The sequence below is a fragment of the Daucus carota genome, chromosome 8 (assembly GCF_001625215.2).
Source record: "Daucus carota subsp. sativus chromosome 8, DH1 v3.0, whole genome shotgun sequence".
Classification (NCBI taxonomy): domain Eukaryota; kingdom Viridiplantae; phylum Streptophyta; class Magnoliopsida; order Apiales; family Apiaceae; genus Daucus; species Daucus carota.
Window position 1 is genome coordinate 18561902 of NC_030388.2, and position 18792 is coordinate 18580693.

The window sequence follows — 18792 nt, forward strand, 5'->3', positions numbered from 1 at the left end:
AGCTCGAACACAAAAAATTGTTCGTTAAGTAAACGAGCTCGAGCCGAGCTTTTAGTATGTTCGGCTCGAGCTCGGCTCGAGCTCGGCTCGAGCTCGTTCGGCTCGAGTTCGGCTCGTTAAAGCTCGAAAAAATGTAATATTTTCGGGTTTTTTTTATAATTTATATATGTTATTGGACTCAGAATTCAACATAATATATATATATTTTAGTGATGTAAACAAAATTTTAGGAAATAATAATTTTATTTGGTTTTTAACAGGCAAGTAGAAGTTTGACTAGTACCGCTAACTAGTTTTTAATCCTAATTTAGTGTTTCAATATTTTAAAAAATATTTTTTACCGATCCAACTGTATGGATGTTAACATATATACATTTTAGTGATATAAACAAAGTTTCAAAAAAAATGAAATTATTAGGTTAGCTATTTTAAGAGTCAACTAGCGGTTTGTCCTTATTTTTTTTCTGGCTCGGCTCGACTCGACTCGACTCGGCTCGACTCGTATTTGTTCGCGAACAAGCTCGTGTTCGGCTCGTTAGTTAACGAGCCGAGCTTGAACACAATTTTTGTTCGATTAAAAAGCTCGGCTCGGCTCGGCTCGTCAGAAAAAAAATTAAAGCTCGGCTCGGTTCGGTCAAAACTCGGCTCGGCTCGGTTCGTGAACAGCTCTAAATTTTGCTAAACAAACTTGAACTCCAAGATCAAAGAGAGAAACCCAAATAGTAAACTTTCAATTCACTTAAAATCTGACCTCTTCTCTTATAAAAATAATAAAAAGAAAATCTGGCCTCTTAACAAAACACGAAAGCAATGCTGCATCAAACTTATAAAAACCAAACCCACAACCACCATTAACGGTTGGTTCCAATAACTCCAAACATATACATACACGCTCTTGTATGTATACATTCACATAGAGTACACAATATAATTTCACATCTCTTTCCAAGTAGGAAGGAGTGTTAGCAATTCTCGAAGCAAACGATCTCACATCATCCTCCTCCTTGCTTCAGATCTCTCCTTTCTTCTATTTAATCACAAACAGGGAGAGAGAGAGATATAGAGAGAGACAGCGAGCGAGAGAGAGTAAGAGAGAGAGAGGAGACAGAGAGAGAGAGGGAGAGAGAGACAGCGAGAGAGTAGATGCGATTTCTGTTTAGGTGTATATACGTGCATATATACATACAGATACTACAGGAATCTCATTAAGGTACACTCTGTTCTACTTTTATACGTATTAGTATGAGTTTAATTGATGAAATGTGACCTAATTTAGCTGAATTGATTTGTTATGGTTAGCGTTCGCAGTTTCGTAGCAGAAATGGTGGTTCCTGGACCTGTTACGGCTGGACAGGTATGGATACTACTGCAATTATTGAGAACTATTGAAATTGAATTAATTTTAGGTGCTCCAGTTGATGTTAGACATGTGATCATGATTCAGTGATGTTCAGAATGTGTTGTGGTTGCTTAGATTTGAGTTGCATTAGAGTGATTTTACGGAAAATTAGTTATTTGAAATGTTTTATATTTGTGCATGATGTTCAATTTGAAAGTCCTAATTGATGTTAAAGTGATTATTTACTTGTGTTATTATAGTCCTGCTACATTGTTTATTTTATATCTGCATCTTATTTTGTATGTTTTATTTGGTTAAAGTAATTGAGTGATGCAAGGGATATATGTTAGCATATGTGTATATTTCAAGGGTGCACATATGTTTCTTTTGTAGTACGTTGGGGTCTACAGTGATGGCGTCATCTACAGTTTTACTTGCATTTGGTTATCTCTTTTCTGGAAGTAAATTCAAAAAAATGAATTATCTGCAGTTACATGGCTGAATAACTGGCTCTTTTTGATCTGCAATGATAACAATGACAAGCCTAGTATTGAGTTTAGTTGAGCGAATCAGGTTGAGTTCTATTAAAATAATAAAGTATGTCCTTGGGATCTCTAAGACTCTAACTTATGTAATTGCATGTAAGGTTTTCCTTCTTTTTTGCAACTGTTAGTTATCATAAGGCCATCTTTTGAAGTCTGGCTTTGTTCATGAACTAATGTTGTGTTTGGTTGGGGTTGGAGAGAATGGAATGGAAGAAAGTTTTGAAAAATTTTTGAGGGAGTGCAAAATTGCTATGATGAGATTTGAGAAGAGATTGAGGATGAGAGAGAATGAAAAATTCCATCTCAAATTGAAGGTGTAATATCTAGCACATGATGTAAGGAATGGAATGGAGGAAGGAATGAAATTTCTTAAAAATTGTCTATAATATAGTTCATTTTTCATTCCATTCCTTCCGGAATCATTCACCCCAACCAAACACAACATAAGTTAAATATGCACTTTGTATTAGAGAGTGGCAATCTGTATGCTTGCCTAAGATATAGTAGCAGATCAGAGCAGTTTAAATAAAGTCTAGGGTTTAGGATATTTATCATGAATATTTCAAAGTGACCTGATATATAATGATAATATGCGTGTACTATATAATTATAGTAATTTGGAATTAGTAGAAGACAATATGATTATTGACACTCTTGTAAACACAATATTTGGGTGGTCCAAATACATGACAAATATTAGAAATTATATTTCTTGATGACTTCAAGGTACAATTGGCTTCCTAGTTATTATTCCAGCATTAGCTCATAATTCCTGTAATTCCTAAACTGAAAGAGAAACATTATTATGTCCACCACATCCTCTAAAAAAATAATCAAAAATTCCATTAAATTCTCCCATTCAAATCCGTAACTGACACACAAATTAATTATTTAAGATTTTGTAACTGATTAATTATTAATTTTGTTGATGATTCTGTTGTCTAACATATCTTTGTGTATATTATCTCACCATTCTACTGTCTTCTCTTTTAGGAATATCAACAAAAATAGTAACCCATAATCAAAATATACATATATACATAAGCAGTGCATTGGAACAATCTTTATTTGCTGTCTTTCACAATTTATTTTTGAGTTTGAAGTGTTATATGTGAATAATCAAATCCATTTTCACTTGCATTGAGGGATTCTTCATATGAAGCTGGTTAATTTAATAGTCTTTACTAATAAAAAAGAGGATTAAAGCCTATAGCATATATGGGAAAAGAACATGATATATGCGATATGGTGGATAATGCCTATGTTAATAACAAGTTTAGCAGTTATCTTCTCAGAGCTGGGACTTAAAGCATATCCAGCAGTGGTGCTAAATATTTTTAAATTAGGAAATCAAAAAATGATTTTTTGATATTAAAGTGGAACTTGTAGTCCAACATAGTTTATAAATGACACCACATAGAAATTCAAATTTAACTATATAACAATTACCTAACTTCAAAATGCCCAATTATGTTTGTCACTATTATTTTAATAATCCAATTATTTACATTATTCACTTGCATGCTTATGCGGCAATTATAGCAACATATGTACTTGGTTTTGTATTTAGCACCAAGTATAGCATTTTGTTATTCACATACATGTCTAGCATTACGGTGGAGTAGAGTTTTTTTTCTTTAAGTGCTAGCATTAAGTTAAGCAACACCATTAGCTTGCTCTTAAATGCTGAATGTTGAATATTATGGTTATTGTTGTGTTCGAAATTTTGGTTTCCTAGTTTCTCTACCTTTGATTTCTTTGTTAGTTTAGTAAAGCTTGCACCAATACTGTGCAGGTGTCATTCTTGCTGGGAATCATCCCAATTTTTATTGCATGGATATATTCTGAATGGTTGGAGTACAGGAGGTCTTCATTTATATCAAAAGTGTAAGTGCCCTTTACAAACGCGAGATGCATGGACCTTGATATGAAACCTCTGTTTTTTTAGCAGAATGCTTTCATCTCGTCTCTCTCTCTATATATGCTCTAAGTTTACAAATACTTTTTTTGCCAACCTACGGTGTACAAATATTATACACTACAATATGGTCACCAGATATTTACTTTTATGTGCTAATATCATAATTTGAGTGACTTAGCTATAAGAAAGAAAGGTCTGGTGTTCGAAGCCTGCTGTGTAGCTTACTAAGTAAGACATGCGGGTTTTAGTGCTGAATGGCTGAAGTGCAAACTTGCATGCCAATAATCTTAATTTAAACATGTTGATGTTAATAATATTAAATCCGTAAAATTTTCACTAAATATGACAAATTAACTACAATAAGGGAGTAGATTCTGGTGTAGCTTTTTACCAGTTTTGTTTGCCATAATCAGTAGTAGATTAAGAATATATACATGTACTATTCAGGTATAATAAAAAAATGTTTTTAGGAAAATTATCTCAGCCTTTTAAATTAAGCAAGCTATATCAGTAATACTAGTCATTTTATCATTCTACTTTATCTAGCAGTTGCCTAAAATTGTAAGTGCAAACACATATTTTGTGCTATTACTATTGAAATGACCAATTACTGTTGTGGGCAGTCATTCAGATATTAATCTTCCTGAAATGGGGAATGAAACTGTCACAGAAGATGATCGGGTGCTTTTGCTTGAGGGAGGGCTTACAAAGTCAACATCTGCAAAGCAGATGACCTCATCAACTAAAACAATATTAATTAGGTACTTCTAGTTTGAGTCTGCAGCATTTTGATGGGTTATCTTTTTCAATATGTTCCTACTAGCCTTTCTTACCTTCTGCAACATTTGACTTCCAGGTTTCTGACAATGGATGACTCTTTTTTGCTAGAGCATCGAGCATCTTTGAGAGCAATGTAGGTTGTATCAATGTTTTAATTTTGGGTGCATATAAATTGGCTGCTTCTTATGCATTTATCAACTGCTTGTAGGTCTGAATTTGGTGGAATTCTTTTCTATTTTTACATATGTGACCGCACAGATATATTTGCTGATTCAACCAAGGTATTTATATTTCTTCTAAGCTGTCTATAATAGTTTCCGACTCTCTGTGTTGAGTTGCTAATACTTTAATAGAAGTAATATATAGGGCTTCAATATGGACTACAAGTCTACAACTTTGTACATTTAATGCATACGACGCAAATATTTGAAAAATAAACTCATTTACACACAGACATCCTAGCATATTCTCAAGGTATGCCTGAATTAGTCAGTGTGCTTTATGGCTGCTATATAATACAAACCTTATGGTGTGCATCTTTATCAAATTCTAAATCGTAATATTCCTATAAGATATGCACTTATAGAATTTTTCCATGTGGTGGGAAGTCATATGCTATAGATCCTATATAAGATCATGGGCCCTATAGTATGTATCTTATTGTTATTGTGCTATATGTAACAACTTTTTTGTTTGATTTTCCTTGGACAGAGCTACAGTCGTGATCTTTTCCTTTTCCTGTTCATTCTTCTTATCATTGTATCGGCAATGACTTCTCTCAAGAAACATCAGGATAAATCATCTTTTTCTGGAAAAGCTTTACTTTACTTGAATCGGCATCAGACAGAGGAGTGGAAAGGATGGATGCAGGCATGTTTTTTAATTCCTCTTTATTACTAAACAATTACTTTCTGTACCTACTTAATTGTGATAGCATTTCTTGTCAAAATTCGTTCTACATATACACTTTCTGTTGCTTTTCTGCTTTAGTTTATATTTTTCACTTCGACTTTTTTAATACACTCTCAATTCTAGAAAAGGAATTCTATTTGACACTTTCACTTTCTTTGGTGATAGTAGTGCAGTACTGGTACAAAATTATAAAAGCTTGATACATACTTTAACTTCTTGTGACATGAATTAATACTGAAAACTTTTAATCTTTACGTTACACTTGAACAAAGTTTACTCCTGCTTAGGCAAATCTGACAATGCCACTTTCTGTTGAAGCAATGAAGTATCTCAATTTCTGCATTCAAAGACTGGACGTTTAACTAAGCATATATCAGAAAATCAAATAATATATAGGTCTTTTTGGAGGATAAGTATTTGCATTCCAGTATATGCTTATCCAAACACCCTCTATGTGCCCACATACAACACCCTTTATAAGGTGTTTTCCTCTTGCTTGTCCCATATGTGTAAATATATGGATAATTCCTCATCTCCTTTGACTATTATTGTAGACTATTATAGCAGAATGTTAAAATTATAGTCTGCACAAACTATACTTCTTCCCAATACTCATATACATACTGCACAAATATGCAATTCTTGAGGTGCGAGTGTTGCTGTGTTTTTAACAGGTTCTCTTTTTGATGTATCATTACTTTGCTGCAACTGAGATATACAATGCGATACGTATGTTTATTGCTGCATATGTCTGGATGACTGGGTTTGGAAACTTCTCCTATTACTACATCCGGAAAGATTTCAGTGTTGCACGATTTGCTCAGGTAACATGTATTATCTAACTACTAAAGAATATCGTAATGTACTTAAGTTTATTTAGTCTGCATGGATGTCCCTAATACCTATATTCCTCTGTGCAGATGATGTGGAGGCTAAATTTTTTTGTCGCATTTGCTTGTATAGTTCTTAACAATGATTATATGCTGTACTATATATGCCCAATGCACACGCTTTTTACTCTAATGGTGTATGGAGCTCTTGGAATTGGCAACAAATATAATGAGATAAGATCAGTCATGATTTTGAAGATATGCACCTGTTTTCTTCTTGTCATTTTGATCTGGGAGGTACCTGGAGTTTTTGACCTTCTCTGGTTTCCTCTGACTTTCCTCTTGGGTTAGTTCCACACCCAGCCTTGATCTTTAGTTGCTCGTTTTATATGTATATGGGATCTTACTTTAATGAAACCAGCTAAAATTAGAACTGCAAACTAGTGATTTGTGTACAATTAAACCTTGATAAATGAGTAAACGTAGGAACAGAGAATTGTATTCATATATATGCATTAATAATTCATCCAAGTTAAAAATACAGACCCCATCATATTGGTACCGGAAGAAATTAGTTGCTGGCACCGGAAAAAATCATTGTTTGTCGACCACAAAGAATACGAAGTTTGATAAAGTTGTGAACTTATTTAGTAATTGCAATTTTTTGGAGAGACGGTCCTAAATTTCTTAAAATTTGTACCTGCATTTTAAGGAGAGACGGTTCTAAATTCCTTAAAATTTTTAGTAGTAGTTTCAGCTTGATATTTGACTCGTGTTTTTGAAATCCTACTTGTTATAATGGGAATTGTAGGGGAAGAGAAATGCTTGCTATGGGATATACAATGCTTTTTAATTTTAGTTCTGCTATTTATTTCAACAATTCTTCTGTTACAGAATACAATGATCCAGCAAAACCAGATCTCCCTCGCTTACATGAATGGCACTTTCGGTCTGGACTTGATCGCTATATATGGATAATTGGCATGATATATGCCTATTGTCACCCAAATGTAATATCTTCATCCTTCAAAAGACCAAGTTATAATAACTTTAATGTGAAGTGCCGTATATGTATTTGATTTTATAGGTTGAGAAGTGGATGGAGAAATTAGAGGAGTCCGAGATAAAGCGTAGACGTACAATCAAAACATGTATAGTTACAGTCGCCCTATCCGTAAGTTGCTTGTGGTTTTTTACATAGTTGTCCTTATCCTCCACCTCACTATGTTTAAAAGTTTTAAGTAGTGAATTTTTTAGGTTGGGTATCTATGGTATGAGTATATTTACAAGCTGGACAAGGTAACATACAACAAATTCCACCCCTACACATCGTGGATTCCAATCAGGTCTGGTGTATGTCAGTTTTTACTATGAAATGTATATGTTCATGAGTATTTGCTTTTGTGTAAAACATTTCTAAACTTTTGTCTACTAGTTTTAGTATCCTTAGTTTGACCTTTATCTACTTCTATATTCAGTGTGTACATTTGCTTGAGAAATTGCACCCAGGAGATTCGGAATTTTTCATTAACTCTCTTTGCGTAAGTTCATTTCTTTTTCTGAAAAGTTCAAACCTTTACCTCTTTTCTCTTTTTGGCTGTATTAGGAACTTCAATTTTAATTAAGTGTTGCTGTTATCATAGCCTTTTCTGCTCTCTCTCTAATTTGTACAATTGTTTATGTGCAAAATAGTTGGCTTGGGAAGATCACTTTGGAAACCTATATCTCTCAATTCCACATCTGGCTGAGGTCTGTTTGTTAACACTATAAATTGCTTTAGGTAGAATTTTTTTTAAAATTTTTTTGCAAGCAAGGATTATAAATTATTAACTTTTACTTTTGGAGCTTGTTGTCAGTTCTTTGGCTTCATACTCTGATTATAAATTTGTTTATAGTGTCAATAACTAAGAGACTAAGCCCTTCCCTCACATCTGTGCAGGTCAAATATGCCTAATGGACAGCCTAAATGGCTTCTCTGTCTCATTCCAGATTATCCTATGCTCAATTTCATGCTTACAACTGCCATATATATCTTGGTGAGCAAGCATTTATGCCCCTATGAATTCAGGATTTGAAGGCGGTAATGAAGTGTTGATTTAATAGTTTTGTTTCACTTGCTTATGCAGATATCATGTCGCCTTTTTGAACTGACTAATACTCTTAAGTCGCTCTTTATACCAACAAGAGACAATCGTCAGCTGATGTATAACTTCTTTGCTGGAGCTGCAATTTCAGCCTGTTTGTACTTCATCGCATTTATTCTCGTGCAAATTATTACTTAAACCTGTAAGTCTCTTTGTCCTCTTCAACAACTTTAGCATAATAAACACATGCACTGGCACACTGAGACAGAGTCAAGACAAGAACATGCCTGTCCACATGCTTTTCCATATATAACACTATTACGGATCTCTGGTTCACTGTTATATATACAATTTTTACATCTGTGGCAGATCAACAGGCATTAGTTGTAAAAGAAGATATCTCATGGACATACAAATGGAATACAAATATACCCAAATTGATCCAGATTTTGGTTGTCTTGTTGTACTGACATGAATACATTGAGGAAAATCCTCACCCAGGGGGGGTGCTAGTCTTACAAATATATGTGCAGTTTATCCAGTTGATTTTGGCAGAGGGAAGATTCTAGGAGCAAACTTAGTCTTCCAACAGTATACACAATTTTTGTTATGAACCTGGATTCTGCACATCATATTTTTTTTTTTACTTTAATGTACTCCTCAATATTTTCTTTCAATGTCAATCATTGATTTAAAAAAAACTGCAAACTTGTTTACAAGAAATGCTAGTCTTGTTCATAGAGATGTCATTTGTGAATTTGCGATCTTCCCAATAGAAGCATTACATTCTTTTCTCTCTCTCTTTTTTTTTAATCTGGGAGTTGGATCACTGACTACAGTTGTTTTATTCTGCACAAAAATTGTGTTTTGTGACCGTATAGCTTACTGTTTCCAGTTACAGGATACTCGTGTGTTTCCAGTTAACAGGAAGTATAGAATAGAGCTGTCAACTGTAAGATCATTACCGCGAATGCCTAAATCCCTATATCATGTGGTGCAGTAAACTTTCTGAGAATTACTAGTAGTTTCGAAAAATGGATTTTCAGTATTTACTTGAACCTGTCAACTTCAACACCAAAAACAGGTAGCCTCGTATCAACAACAAAAATGAAACATGTTCTAGTGTATGCTATAGGGCAAAGGCCCATGTCAGAAATTTTTTATACAAGTCAATGACTAGAGGTGATCGGTTCATAAAAAACATTTTTTTATTAGTTCAATTATCAGTACAAATTACAGATTAAACACAATTCACGCTCAAGTAACCAATTATTGTGTGTAGTTGAAGGAAAATACATGCATTTGAGAAGGTTCTTAAATTTATTTTCAAAATTTAGGTTTTCCACAGCCAAGTAACCAACTATGTCCAATAATAAAATGGACATGTGTGAACAATATCCTTTTTTAGGATAAGAGTCCATTTCTTTAGAATAAATATGCGGCTCAATTTAATTTTGACTTAAAATCAAAAAATGTCCCTTTCTTAATATAATAAAGCCGAAATTATGTCAAAGTTAAAAAATTATGTTATTTTCTTTGGGTCTGCCGATTGTTCTAAGGGCATCTCCAACCATCACTCTAAATTTCATATTTCTTCCCTTTTAACTTTATAAATAGAGTAATCCATCTCCAATCATCCATTACTTTATCTTTATATATAAAATCATGCATTGATGCACTATCCTACTCTATATATGAAGTTGAATTTGAAGATAAAGCACAAATTGCTTTATTTATAAAATGAAGTAATGATTGGAGATAGAATAAAGATATAAAGTGAAAAAAGTGAAAATAAAGATGAAGATGTTTTATTTATAAAATTATGATTGGAGATGGTCTAAGAACCACACAAGTATAAAACCCCGCAATTGAACCTCTCAATCTTGTACACATAAATCCATCTAGGATGAAGTTAAAACCATATTAAAACAAGCATCTTGCAGATAGATAGATGTGATTCTGTCAACATACCAGATAACAAGTCGAAAATATCAAACAAAAACCTGGAAAGTATAAAACAGAGACCAACAGCAAACAAGCTTGTCATGAAACATGTTGAAGCTAAGATTGTTTTTGCAAAAGAGTGCATAACCATCTGAATGGTGTGCAACGACAATGAGGATGGCATCACATTACACAACGGTAAGTGACAAATGGACCAGTTGATGAAGGACCTTCATAAGTGACCTTCAGAATCTGGCCCTTCTCCAATCCGTAGTACTTCACGATTGCATCAGTCTCCAATATACGGGGCATCTACAATGTAAGTAGGAAAAAGCAACAGATATCAGAAAGAGAAAACATGAATCGTAATTTATAGCATAAATGTTGCTACTCGACGAATATACTGCTTGACCCTAGATCTGTGCAGTAGAAGCATGACATAAAGACAAATGTTTCAAATATCTTCTATTTGAGTTCAGCATAAGTTATTAAAAATATAACCTGGCTCGGTTTCACATCAAGCTTCTTCAGAAGGTCCTGCTGCTCCTGAGGAGTAAGTATTTCATGCTTTGGCAACAACAAATGCTTTGTGATGTTAACCAGCAAATCAGTAATCTGAATATATAAAAAAGAGGACTTTTAGATTGTTGCAATATATCAAATTATCTAAAATTAAGATGCAGTACTGTTCAAATCCGGACCCTGTGTCAGCTTATTAACTCTGAAAGTTTACACTTCACAACTCATAACCATAGGTTACAACACACCTGAAAAGACACTGGGACAACTTTAAAGGCTTTCATAAGGTAATTTCCGTTTCCAGCTTTGAGATCCTAAGCTTTCGAAGCTAATACCAGTGGTGTACACGTGCAGGTCGGGTTGGGTTGGACGGATTGAGAGCATTTTAGCATCCCAGCCCAATTAAATCGGTTTGAAAATTTTCAACCCAACCCGTTAAAAATAAATTCTTGACCCAGCCCTATTTATTGTAGGTCGGTTTGGATTGGGTTGGTCAGTTTCGTCAACCCGTGTACACCCCTAGCTAATACTAAGTAAGGATTAACTGCATTCATTTCAGAAAATCACTATGATTATTAAATAAACTCGCAATCAGCAAATTTAACTTGATAGATGTCAACCATATTTCATGATAAGAGCATATACACAAAATAAGGTAGAGTTACATCCACTTTGTGCTAATACCAAATCCCTGGGTAAACACTACCTGTAGTTGCAAATAGACACAAGGGTACATGGAGCATTTGAAGAATAATGTTGCTGTCAACATTTGAGTTAAAACTGCTTATCATACTCCAGTCATACATGTATGAACACTTAAGCAGCATGTTTCTCCGATTAGTTAAATACTTAAATTGATTCGAGATATATGCATATACACTATGTTTAGGGTACTAAAACTGAAAAGATGACAATTCATACATGTATGAACACTTAAGCAGCATGCCAGAGAACTAGAACATATCTTTTGAAAATAATATGCATGCCAAAAAATATATTTGAGAGGCTATAACTAGATTGTAGAGCAAACTTACAAAAAAGAACAAAATAATATAAAATTAATAACAACTCAAGTTGCAGAAAACATAAACAATATATCGAACAACAATGTAAGAACCGACAACATTAAACTCACAAGAAAAGTCTCAATCTGGAAGGATGATTCCGCAGCTAGCTTCCGAGCATGAGAGTTCATTTTGTTTTGCAAAACTAATATTATCCGGGGCCGAGAACCATCATGACTAAACTGGAGCAGAAGTGTGCTCATTGCTTGCTTTCTGATTTCATCTGTCCCACAGAAAACAACCAGAACCTAGACAGAGGAATAAAGGTAAGGGAAGCTTGGACAGTAAGCATTACAGATTTTCCCCTATTTTATTAATAACAGGGTAAACTATCACACTAAATGAAATACAAATGTGAGCACCACGAGAGGTTTTATCAGTTCTACGCCTATCTGCAGAGTGTCAATTTTACAGGTGAATTTCAAGGCAGAGAAAGCTTCCAGAATTTCTTCATCTATTAATATATTAAAACCAATGTCACAATGATATTGTAATAAAAAAGGCACCAAAAAGTATTGAAAAGAATAAAAATCAACTGACATCTTTCAACTGAAATCATACATAGATAAGTATGCACATATTCTCCCAACACCTTGTGTTGTTTGGTTGAGATAAATGAAAACCGAGGGAATGAAATTAAAACTCGAGCTATAATATAGTTAAATGTTTAAAATATCATTTCATCCACCATAATGTTCCTATAACCTTTACCTTTACCTAGAGCCCAAATTCGCTACTTTGTAAAGGAATGCTTCATTCCTTACCATCCCATTTTCTATCCAAATTTAATTCATAGAAAATTTGCATCCACTCATTTGATTTTCACTCATTCCATTTCATTCTATCCATTCATCCCAACCAAACGCAACATTAAACTTTTAACAGAAATAGTGATTTAACACAAGATAGAACTATTTTGACCCAATCGCATATTTTTATATCGAACCCCAACTCTCAGGTAACAAGGATTGTGTAATTTTACCTATCCCAAATTTTGTTCCCAAATTTTTTTCCCAAATGACCTTATAAATAGATGGTTGATTTTAATTGGATGGATTACGTGCAAAAGACCGTCTCATTATTACTAGTGTAAGTGAAACCAATCATAAATTACCGACTAGATTTGGGATAAACAAGGTAGAGTTTTTTTAAAACAAGAACAGAGGTCAAGAAAACCAAACAAATTTCTCCCATGATCCAGCTGGTTGTCTGGCTTTAAAGTCATTTTTGAGTTTAAGTTACATAAAATTTTGTTTGTTACATATATAAACTGACTTGAAGTTGTAAAAAACGTATACTTCTCCGTTTGCTGCAAGTCATAAGTTACGAGTATTTGTTTTAACTTTATCTGGGCTCAAATCACAAACATAACACTTGAATAGCTTCACAACAACAACAAAATGTTTTCTCCTGAAACTCAACTATATCAATATTAACAACCCATGAATGTACAAAACTAACACACAGAAACCCTAATAAGTACTACTATCCTTGTGTTTAGAAACAACTCCTCCTAAACAAAAACAAAAACACAAAAATAATAAACACCAAAAACCCACATACATAACTGTAAAAAAAGTGTGTGTGTGTTTATACCTTTTGAGAAGGGCTGGAGACGCGAGAAGCAGAGAAGCGCAGCCGATCAAGCAAGTTCTGGGACAAGGACTCACCAAACTTAGTACGAAACTCAGCGAGTGACATCTCAATCTCACCATCGTCAACGCCATAGCCTCTGTCCCTAAGCATTTCAAGAACTGTACGGCGAGCTAGATACAAACGGTGTGTCTCTGCAGTCCCTGTATCTATATATTTGGCTACGCAGTGCTTCAGCTCTGATTCTGGTACCTCAACGACGTAGCCTAACCCTGCCCTAGCCATCTCTCCCGCTCTCTCAGATAGTAATTATCTCTCTCCTCTCTCCCTCTCTCCCTCTCTCTCAGTAATAATCTCTCTACCTCTCTCTCTCAGTAATTATCTCTCTCCCTCTCTCCCTCCCTCCCTCCCTCTCTCTCAGTAATTATCTCTCTCTGTGTTTATGTTTGTATTTATGTGTGTGAGGGGAGAAAAGGAAAGAGAAGATGAAACGTGCGAGGAGATCACTACAGTTATTTGCCGTTATTGGTACTATGTAGTACTGTCTTTTTTGTTTGTTTCTGTTCCCACGCGCTTCACCATGTAGGTGGTGTACGCGCGCTACCTTCTTATGGGAATTGACAGTTGTCATGGAGATTTCGTGCTTCATTTGTTTTACTTGGAACAAATTTGGGAGCTGTAACTTTTTTACCTTTTAGAACTGATCTCCGACGGATTGTTTGGTAAATTGAATATGGAGATATTAATGTATGAAGAGTTTACTATCTGTCATTAATCGTAATCTTTCGGGTTTGGTATGAAAATTAGATTGAATGCTCATATTATTTGATTCGTTTGGGTAAATTATCGTTTAAAACGAAGAATTATAATATTGATGATAAATCATGGGAATTGATAAATAAGCTCCTAACTTTACTATTTAAGCTTCAGTTCAATTTTTTCATTTATCCAAATCACATTATCACGACTAATATGGATGAAACATGTGGAGAAGACATGGGTAAATATGGTATATATTTTGGATTTGGAGTTTAAATAGTAAAATGTGGAGCTTATTTATCAATTACCTAAATAATTTAAATTTACAAGTTAAGAAGTATTTAGATAATTAGTAAGTTAGTAGAGTGTTTGGTACTTTAATCTTATACGTCCAAGACACGTGATAATAAAATAAGTTAAAACTATTAATATCCATTCTTTTGTGAAAATAAAATTGTCCCAGATTATTACTTTTAATGAAAAGATGATACAAAGCACACGTGAAAAAGAATTGTGTTTAGATACGCTACAACAATTTTGCGCATTTGCGATGGGCAAACTCATGACAGAAAATGCGGAAAATGCGGAGGCGTTTAATTCGATAAAAATCTAAACGTTGTATGAAATATCATAAACATATGACAAACATAAAGCTATCCTCCTTCCAAATGATCTATCAAATAAAAATTGATATAATATGTTGTAAGTTAGCCGTTGTAAAATAATTTTTTAAAAAATATGTTTACGTCATAAGTTAAGTGTCGCAAGTTTAATATATGCAAATTATTTACTGTGCATAAAAAAGTATAGGCATCATTTTTGAAATTCGATTTAAACTAAATTCAACGAGTTATAAATTATAAAGTGTAGGCACCATTTTAGAAACAATGCAACAACTTTGATCACCAATTTATAAATATGAAATTATAATCACCATCTAAAAACTAGGTGCGGACTATGACCACCGCGTCTTCCTCCAAAGTATAACTTGATACAAACAGCACCAGACAAGTGTCCGAATCCATTATTCTCAGGGTTCCTCGATTCATATAGAAATCCAGGGTTGATATGGTATAACCCGGGTTGGCCAAGCCCGGGTCCACACAAGGATCCCGATCCCCGGAAAGCTATCAGCTACAGCAGACGACCGCTCAGCCCTACCATGGTACACCTCCCGAGTGGGACCCCGACCCGGGTCCCGTCCAAATATACCCCTTAACTAGGGTCCACACGAAGTCAAACTGACAACTGCACAACTACAGACTGACATAACGAAGACAAAACATAACGATCAACTACTGGCAATAGAGACAAGCAAAGGAACATTCAAAAAGACTATTCTCACGCTGACACCTGGACACGTGTAGGGGATCGAACTACACGTGTAGGACCAGGATCCAGGTACGCGCCCTTAAACCCTAATCCTTGGCCTATAAATAGACCAAGGATCAAGAGGCTTAAGGGTTACATTCTCTCTACACTCATATTTTGCACACACTTAAGCACTCAACAAACACACAAACACAAAGCCACCAACCACCAGCAACCACCGTAGACCACCCTTCCACACACATAGATAACACATTTTCTAGTCTTAATCCTTCCAAAACCTACGCTTATTCTCACGTCGGAGGCGCCGCGGGGCCAAAACCCCCCTCCGGTGTTGTTTTGTAGGCGCCCTTCTAGCAGCTACACTGCAGAACCACCATCCACGGCGGAGGAAGGTCTAGACCGGGATCTGGCGTTATCAAGGGTCACACCATTGATGATCAAGCATAGCTTATTACTTCTATCAACCTCAAGCTGAGCTACAAGAGTGGAAATTAAGGAGATAGAATTACACACTATAACAACTTCTCTCTCGTAAAATATGTGAAGATACTTTGCATGTTGTCATGTTGAGAGTGGAAGAGTACTAGTTAAGAAAGCACCTTCCCATCTTAAAAGTAATTATATATATATAAATATGAAATTGTACACCAAGAAACTAAAGTAATGCCTATATCGAGATTGTGGAGAATTAAATACAAGATTAAGTAGTGTTTCTTCATAGCACTTCACTCTGCAGTCTGCACAAGGTTATATCCCTGGTTTTTGGAATTTATTTTTTATTTCAAATTACGTACCCAACATCAAAGTGACTACTGTTTTGAGACGGAAGGGATGGATTCTAGCTCTTTCAGGAAGAATTTACGCGCAAAAAGAAGAAGCTGCTGAAAATTACTTCATAGTTGTTGATATTACACCCCATGAGGGACATATATATTTTAAAAAACTATACTAGCAGAACTCATTAATCTAATAAGAAATTTAGAATAGTCACAACATGTGTTAAGCGCGCATTACTCAATGAATTGATAGATAAATTCTTTTGACTGGCACCTGTTTCAACTATTCTCTATGCTACATAATACTAAAGTACCAGATCTTCAGTTCTGGATCATCTTTAGCCATCTATCTTTCCGAATCGACTATAATGGCAAGCTCTGCTGCTAGACTTGCGGTCTTTTTCTTAATACTACTAGCTGATGCTGTCGTCCCGAGTTTGGGCTCAAGCTATGTTGTTGGAGATGTATCAGGTTGGGCACTGAATGTTGATTATAGTTTATGGACCTATGGCAAAACCTTCAATGTTGGAGACAACCTTGGTAAGTACATTCACTAATTAGTTCCTGTCGTCTCTGCTTACAAGTAAAAGGTGTGCTCATACGATTACTTTAGACAATTATTCCAATTATAAATCAAGATTTGAAACTATAAGGGCTAATTGGATATTTCTAATCTCCATTTTAAGAAAGTACTCTTTGAATCATCGTATTTCACACATCGTCATAATACTCAAAATATGACTTGTCAATATGGGACTTGTACCCATATTTTCCAACAGTATGCTTAGACGTATAAAGTTAATTTGTTTATTCAATTACTTTATACAGTTATTCCAATTACAAATCAAGATTTGTAACTAAAAGAGCTAATTGGAATTTTCTAATCTTCATAATATTACATTAATTTTTTTTTTCTTTTTGTATTCTGATCGTCGTAGTCTTCTACTATGGAAGCGGCCATACTGTAGATAGAGTGAATGCACGAGATTACAGCTCCTGCTCAGTTGAAAATCCGATCACTACATCTGACACGGGATCAACAACCATCACTCTGGATTCTCCGGGCTATTATTACTTCATCTGTGGTGCAATTGGTCATTGCAGTAGCGGGATGAAGCTCGCTGTTGCTGTTGCAGCTAGCACAGTTAGTGTCTCTATCTAATTCATCACGAAATGTCTATGATTTATCCAATGGAAGCTTTCTAAAGTTCTGTAGTGTGGCCAGGAAAGATGCAGTGCTTTATTCCCCCTTTCCAGTTATTTGAACTTCATTACATTTTCAAGGATTTATGTGATTCATCATATATAATTTGATCTCTACTCAGGAATTCGCAACCCTGAACTTCATAACTCAGATAATATGCATCATTTGACAACAATTTAGTCCAAGTATAGCGGTAATACAGTTACTCCCTCCGTCTCGGCAGTTCTTTACATTACTTTTTGGTACACATTTTGAGACTTCTATAAAGTATAGTTCTATAATATTTTTAAAATTTTTTCCCCTCAATAAAAGTTTGACGTTTAAACTTTTATTAAAAAAAATAATTTAAAAATTGTTACGAAGTTATACATTTTAGAAGCCTCAAAATGCCTACAAATTATAGTGAACGTAAACAACCTTGGGACGGGAGTAAAAATTTAGTTAATATGTATATTTTTCAGATGTTTAGCAACACAACACACACAGTGAGCTGGCTGTTGTCGGTATATAACTGAATCTTTATCGGGCAGCTTGCAGAACATGTTAAAGCTTTATATTACCCATGTTGCTTAATAACTCTGGAGTAGTAAACATTCAAAAGCTCACGGGGACAACTATGATCACCTGATTCAGCGGATCACGTACCAATTTCTCTAAACCACATGCACATAAAAAACTTCCTCGATATAACAAAGTGCGATATATATACGGTTCAAATGATATTCTATTAAAGTATTTATCATACAGATTCTATTGCATCTGCAGCTTGTACCAATTTATATTGATTAGAAAATAACCTGCAGTTGGTCAAAAAGTTTATATGTTTGTCTGAATATTGTGAAGTTTTAACTTTAGAAATTTTATATTTGACCATGAATAAATTTAGAGTCACGGTCGGTGGAGACAATTTTTTGTGTGAGAACAGTCAACATTTATGTTTAGCTGGATACAACATTCAAAAAATGAAAATTTTTCAAAACAATTATTTTGCACTTTCTAATAAGTGTCTCATTATTCTCACATACAAAATGTTCTCACTTGAATCATTACCGATAAATTTATTATTATTATTTTCTGATAAAATGGATGAACTTAGTTTTGGAAAATGAATACATAATTAAATAGTTGAGAACTTAATATATATAAATTTGATAATCTTATTTTAACATATATAATATTCAACATGACCT

General features: G+C 34.4%; 3 protein-coding genes across 3 annotated transcripts; 2 read left to right on the forward strand and 1 right to left on the reverse strand.

Moving 5' to 3' along the window:
• Nucleotides 1–860: 860 nt before the first annotated feature.
• LOC108197172 (protein REDUCED WALL ACETYLATION 3) lies at nucleotides 861–9209 on the forward strand. Its single transcript, XM_017364707.2, has 17 exons — nucleotides 861–1210; nucleotides 1300–1354; nucleotides 3680–3771; nucleotides 4429–4566; nucleotides 4662–4718; nucleotides 4794–4866; nucleotides 5297–5455; nucleotides 6172–6321; nucleotides 6418–6673; nucleotides 7222–7337; nucleotides 7415–7501; nucleotides 7585–7673; nucleotides 7806–7868; nucleotides 8020–8076; nucleotides 8267–8363; nucleotides 8454–8613; nucleotides 8781–9209. Exons 2-16 carry the CDS (start codon nucleotides 1322–1324, stop codon nucleotides 8607–8609), a joined length of 1623 nt encoding a protein of 540 aa, XP_017220196.1. The 5' UTR covers nucleotides 861–1210; nucleotides 1300–1321; the 3' UTR covers nucleotides 8610–8613; nucleotides 8781–9209.
• A 988-nt stretch (nucleotides 9210–10197) lies between these two features.
• On the reverse strand, nucleotides 10198–13913 carry LOC108198821 (DNA-directed RNA polymerase V subunit 5A). The gene is made up of 4 exons (XM_017366598.2): nucleotides 13535–13913; nucleotides 12010–12186; nucleotides 10857–10970; nucleotides 10198–10667 (listed from the first exon to the last, which is right to left on the reverse strand). The coding sequence occupies exons 1-4, from the start codon at nucleotides 13814–13816 to the stop codon at nucleotides 10539–10541; spliced, it is 702 nt and encodes a 233-aa protein (XP_017222087.1). The 5' UTR covers nucleotides 13817–13913; the 3' UTR covers nucleotides 10198–10538.
• Nucleotides 13914–16766: 2853 nt separating this feature from the next.
• Nucleotides 16767–17560, forward strand: LOC108198269 (blue copper protein-like). The gene is made up of 2 exons (XM_017366032.2): nucleotides 16767–16938; nucleotides 17337–17560. The coding sequence occupies exons 1-2, from the start codon at nucleotides 16767–16769 to the stop codon at nucleotides 17558–17560; spliced, it is 396 nt and encodes a 131-aa protein (XP_017221521.1).
• The last annotated feature ends 1232 nt before the right edge of the window (nucleotides 17561–18792 follow it).

Excerpts from the sequence above, each read along its gene's own strand:
- LOC108197172 (XM_017364707.2), top strand. The coding sequence starts at position 1,322 with ATGGTGGTTCCTGGACCTGTTACGGCTGGACAG. Across the intron at positions 5,456-6,171 it reads AGTGGAAAGGATGGATGCAG|GTTCTCTTTTTGATGTATCA; the intron begins GCATGTTTTTTA and ends TGTTTTTAACAG. Across the intron at positions 7,869-8,019 it reads TTTTCATTAACTCTCTTTGC|TTGGCTTGGGAAGATCACTT; the intron begins GTAAGTTCATTT and ends TGTGCAAAATAG.
- LOC108198821 (XM_017366598.2), bottom strand. The coding sequence starts at position 13,816 with ATGGCTAGGGCAGGGTTAGGCTACGTCGTTGAGGTACCAGAATCAGAG. Across the intron at positions 12,187-13,534 it reads TCTCCAGCCCTTCTCAAAAG|GTTCTGGTTGTTTTCTGTGG; the intron begins GTATAAACACAC and ends TCCTCTGTCTAG. Across the intron at positions 10,668-10,856 it reads TTGATGTGAAACCGAGCCAG|ATGCCCCGTATATTGGAGAC; the intron begins GTTATATTTTTA and ends CTTACATTGTAG.
- LOC108198269 (XM_017366032.2), top strand. The coding sequence starts at position 16,767 with ATGGCAAGCTCTGCTGCTAGACTTGCGGTCTTTTTCTTAATACTACTA. Across the intron at positions 16,939-17,336 it reads CAATGTTGGAGACAACCTTG|TCTTCTACTATGGAAGCGGC; the intron begins GTAAGTACATTC and ends TGATCGTCGTAG.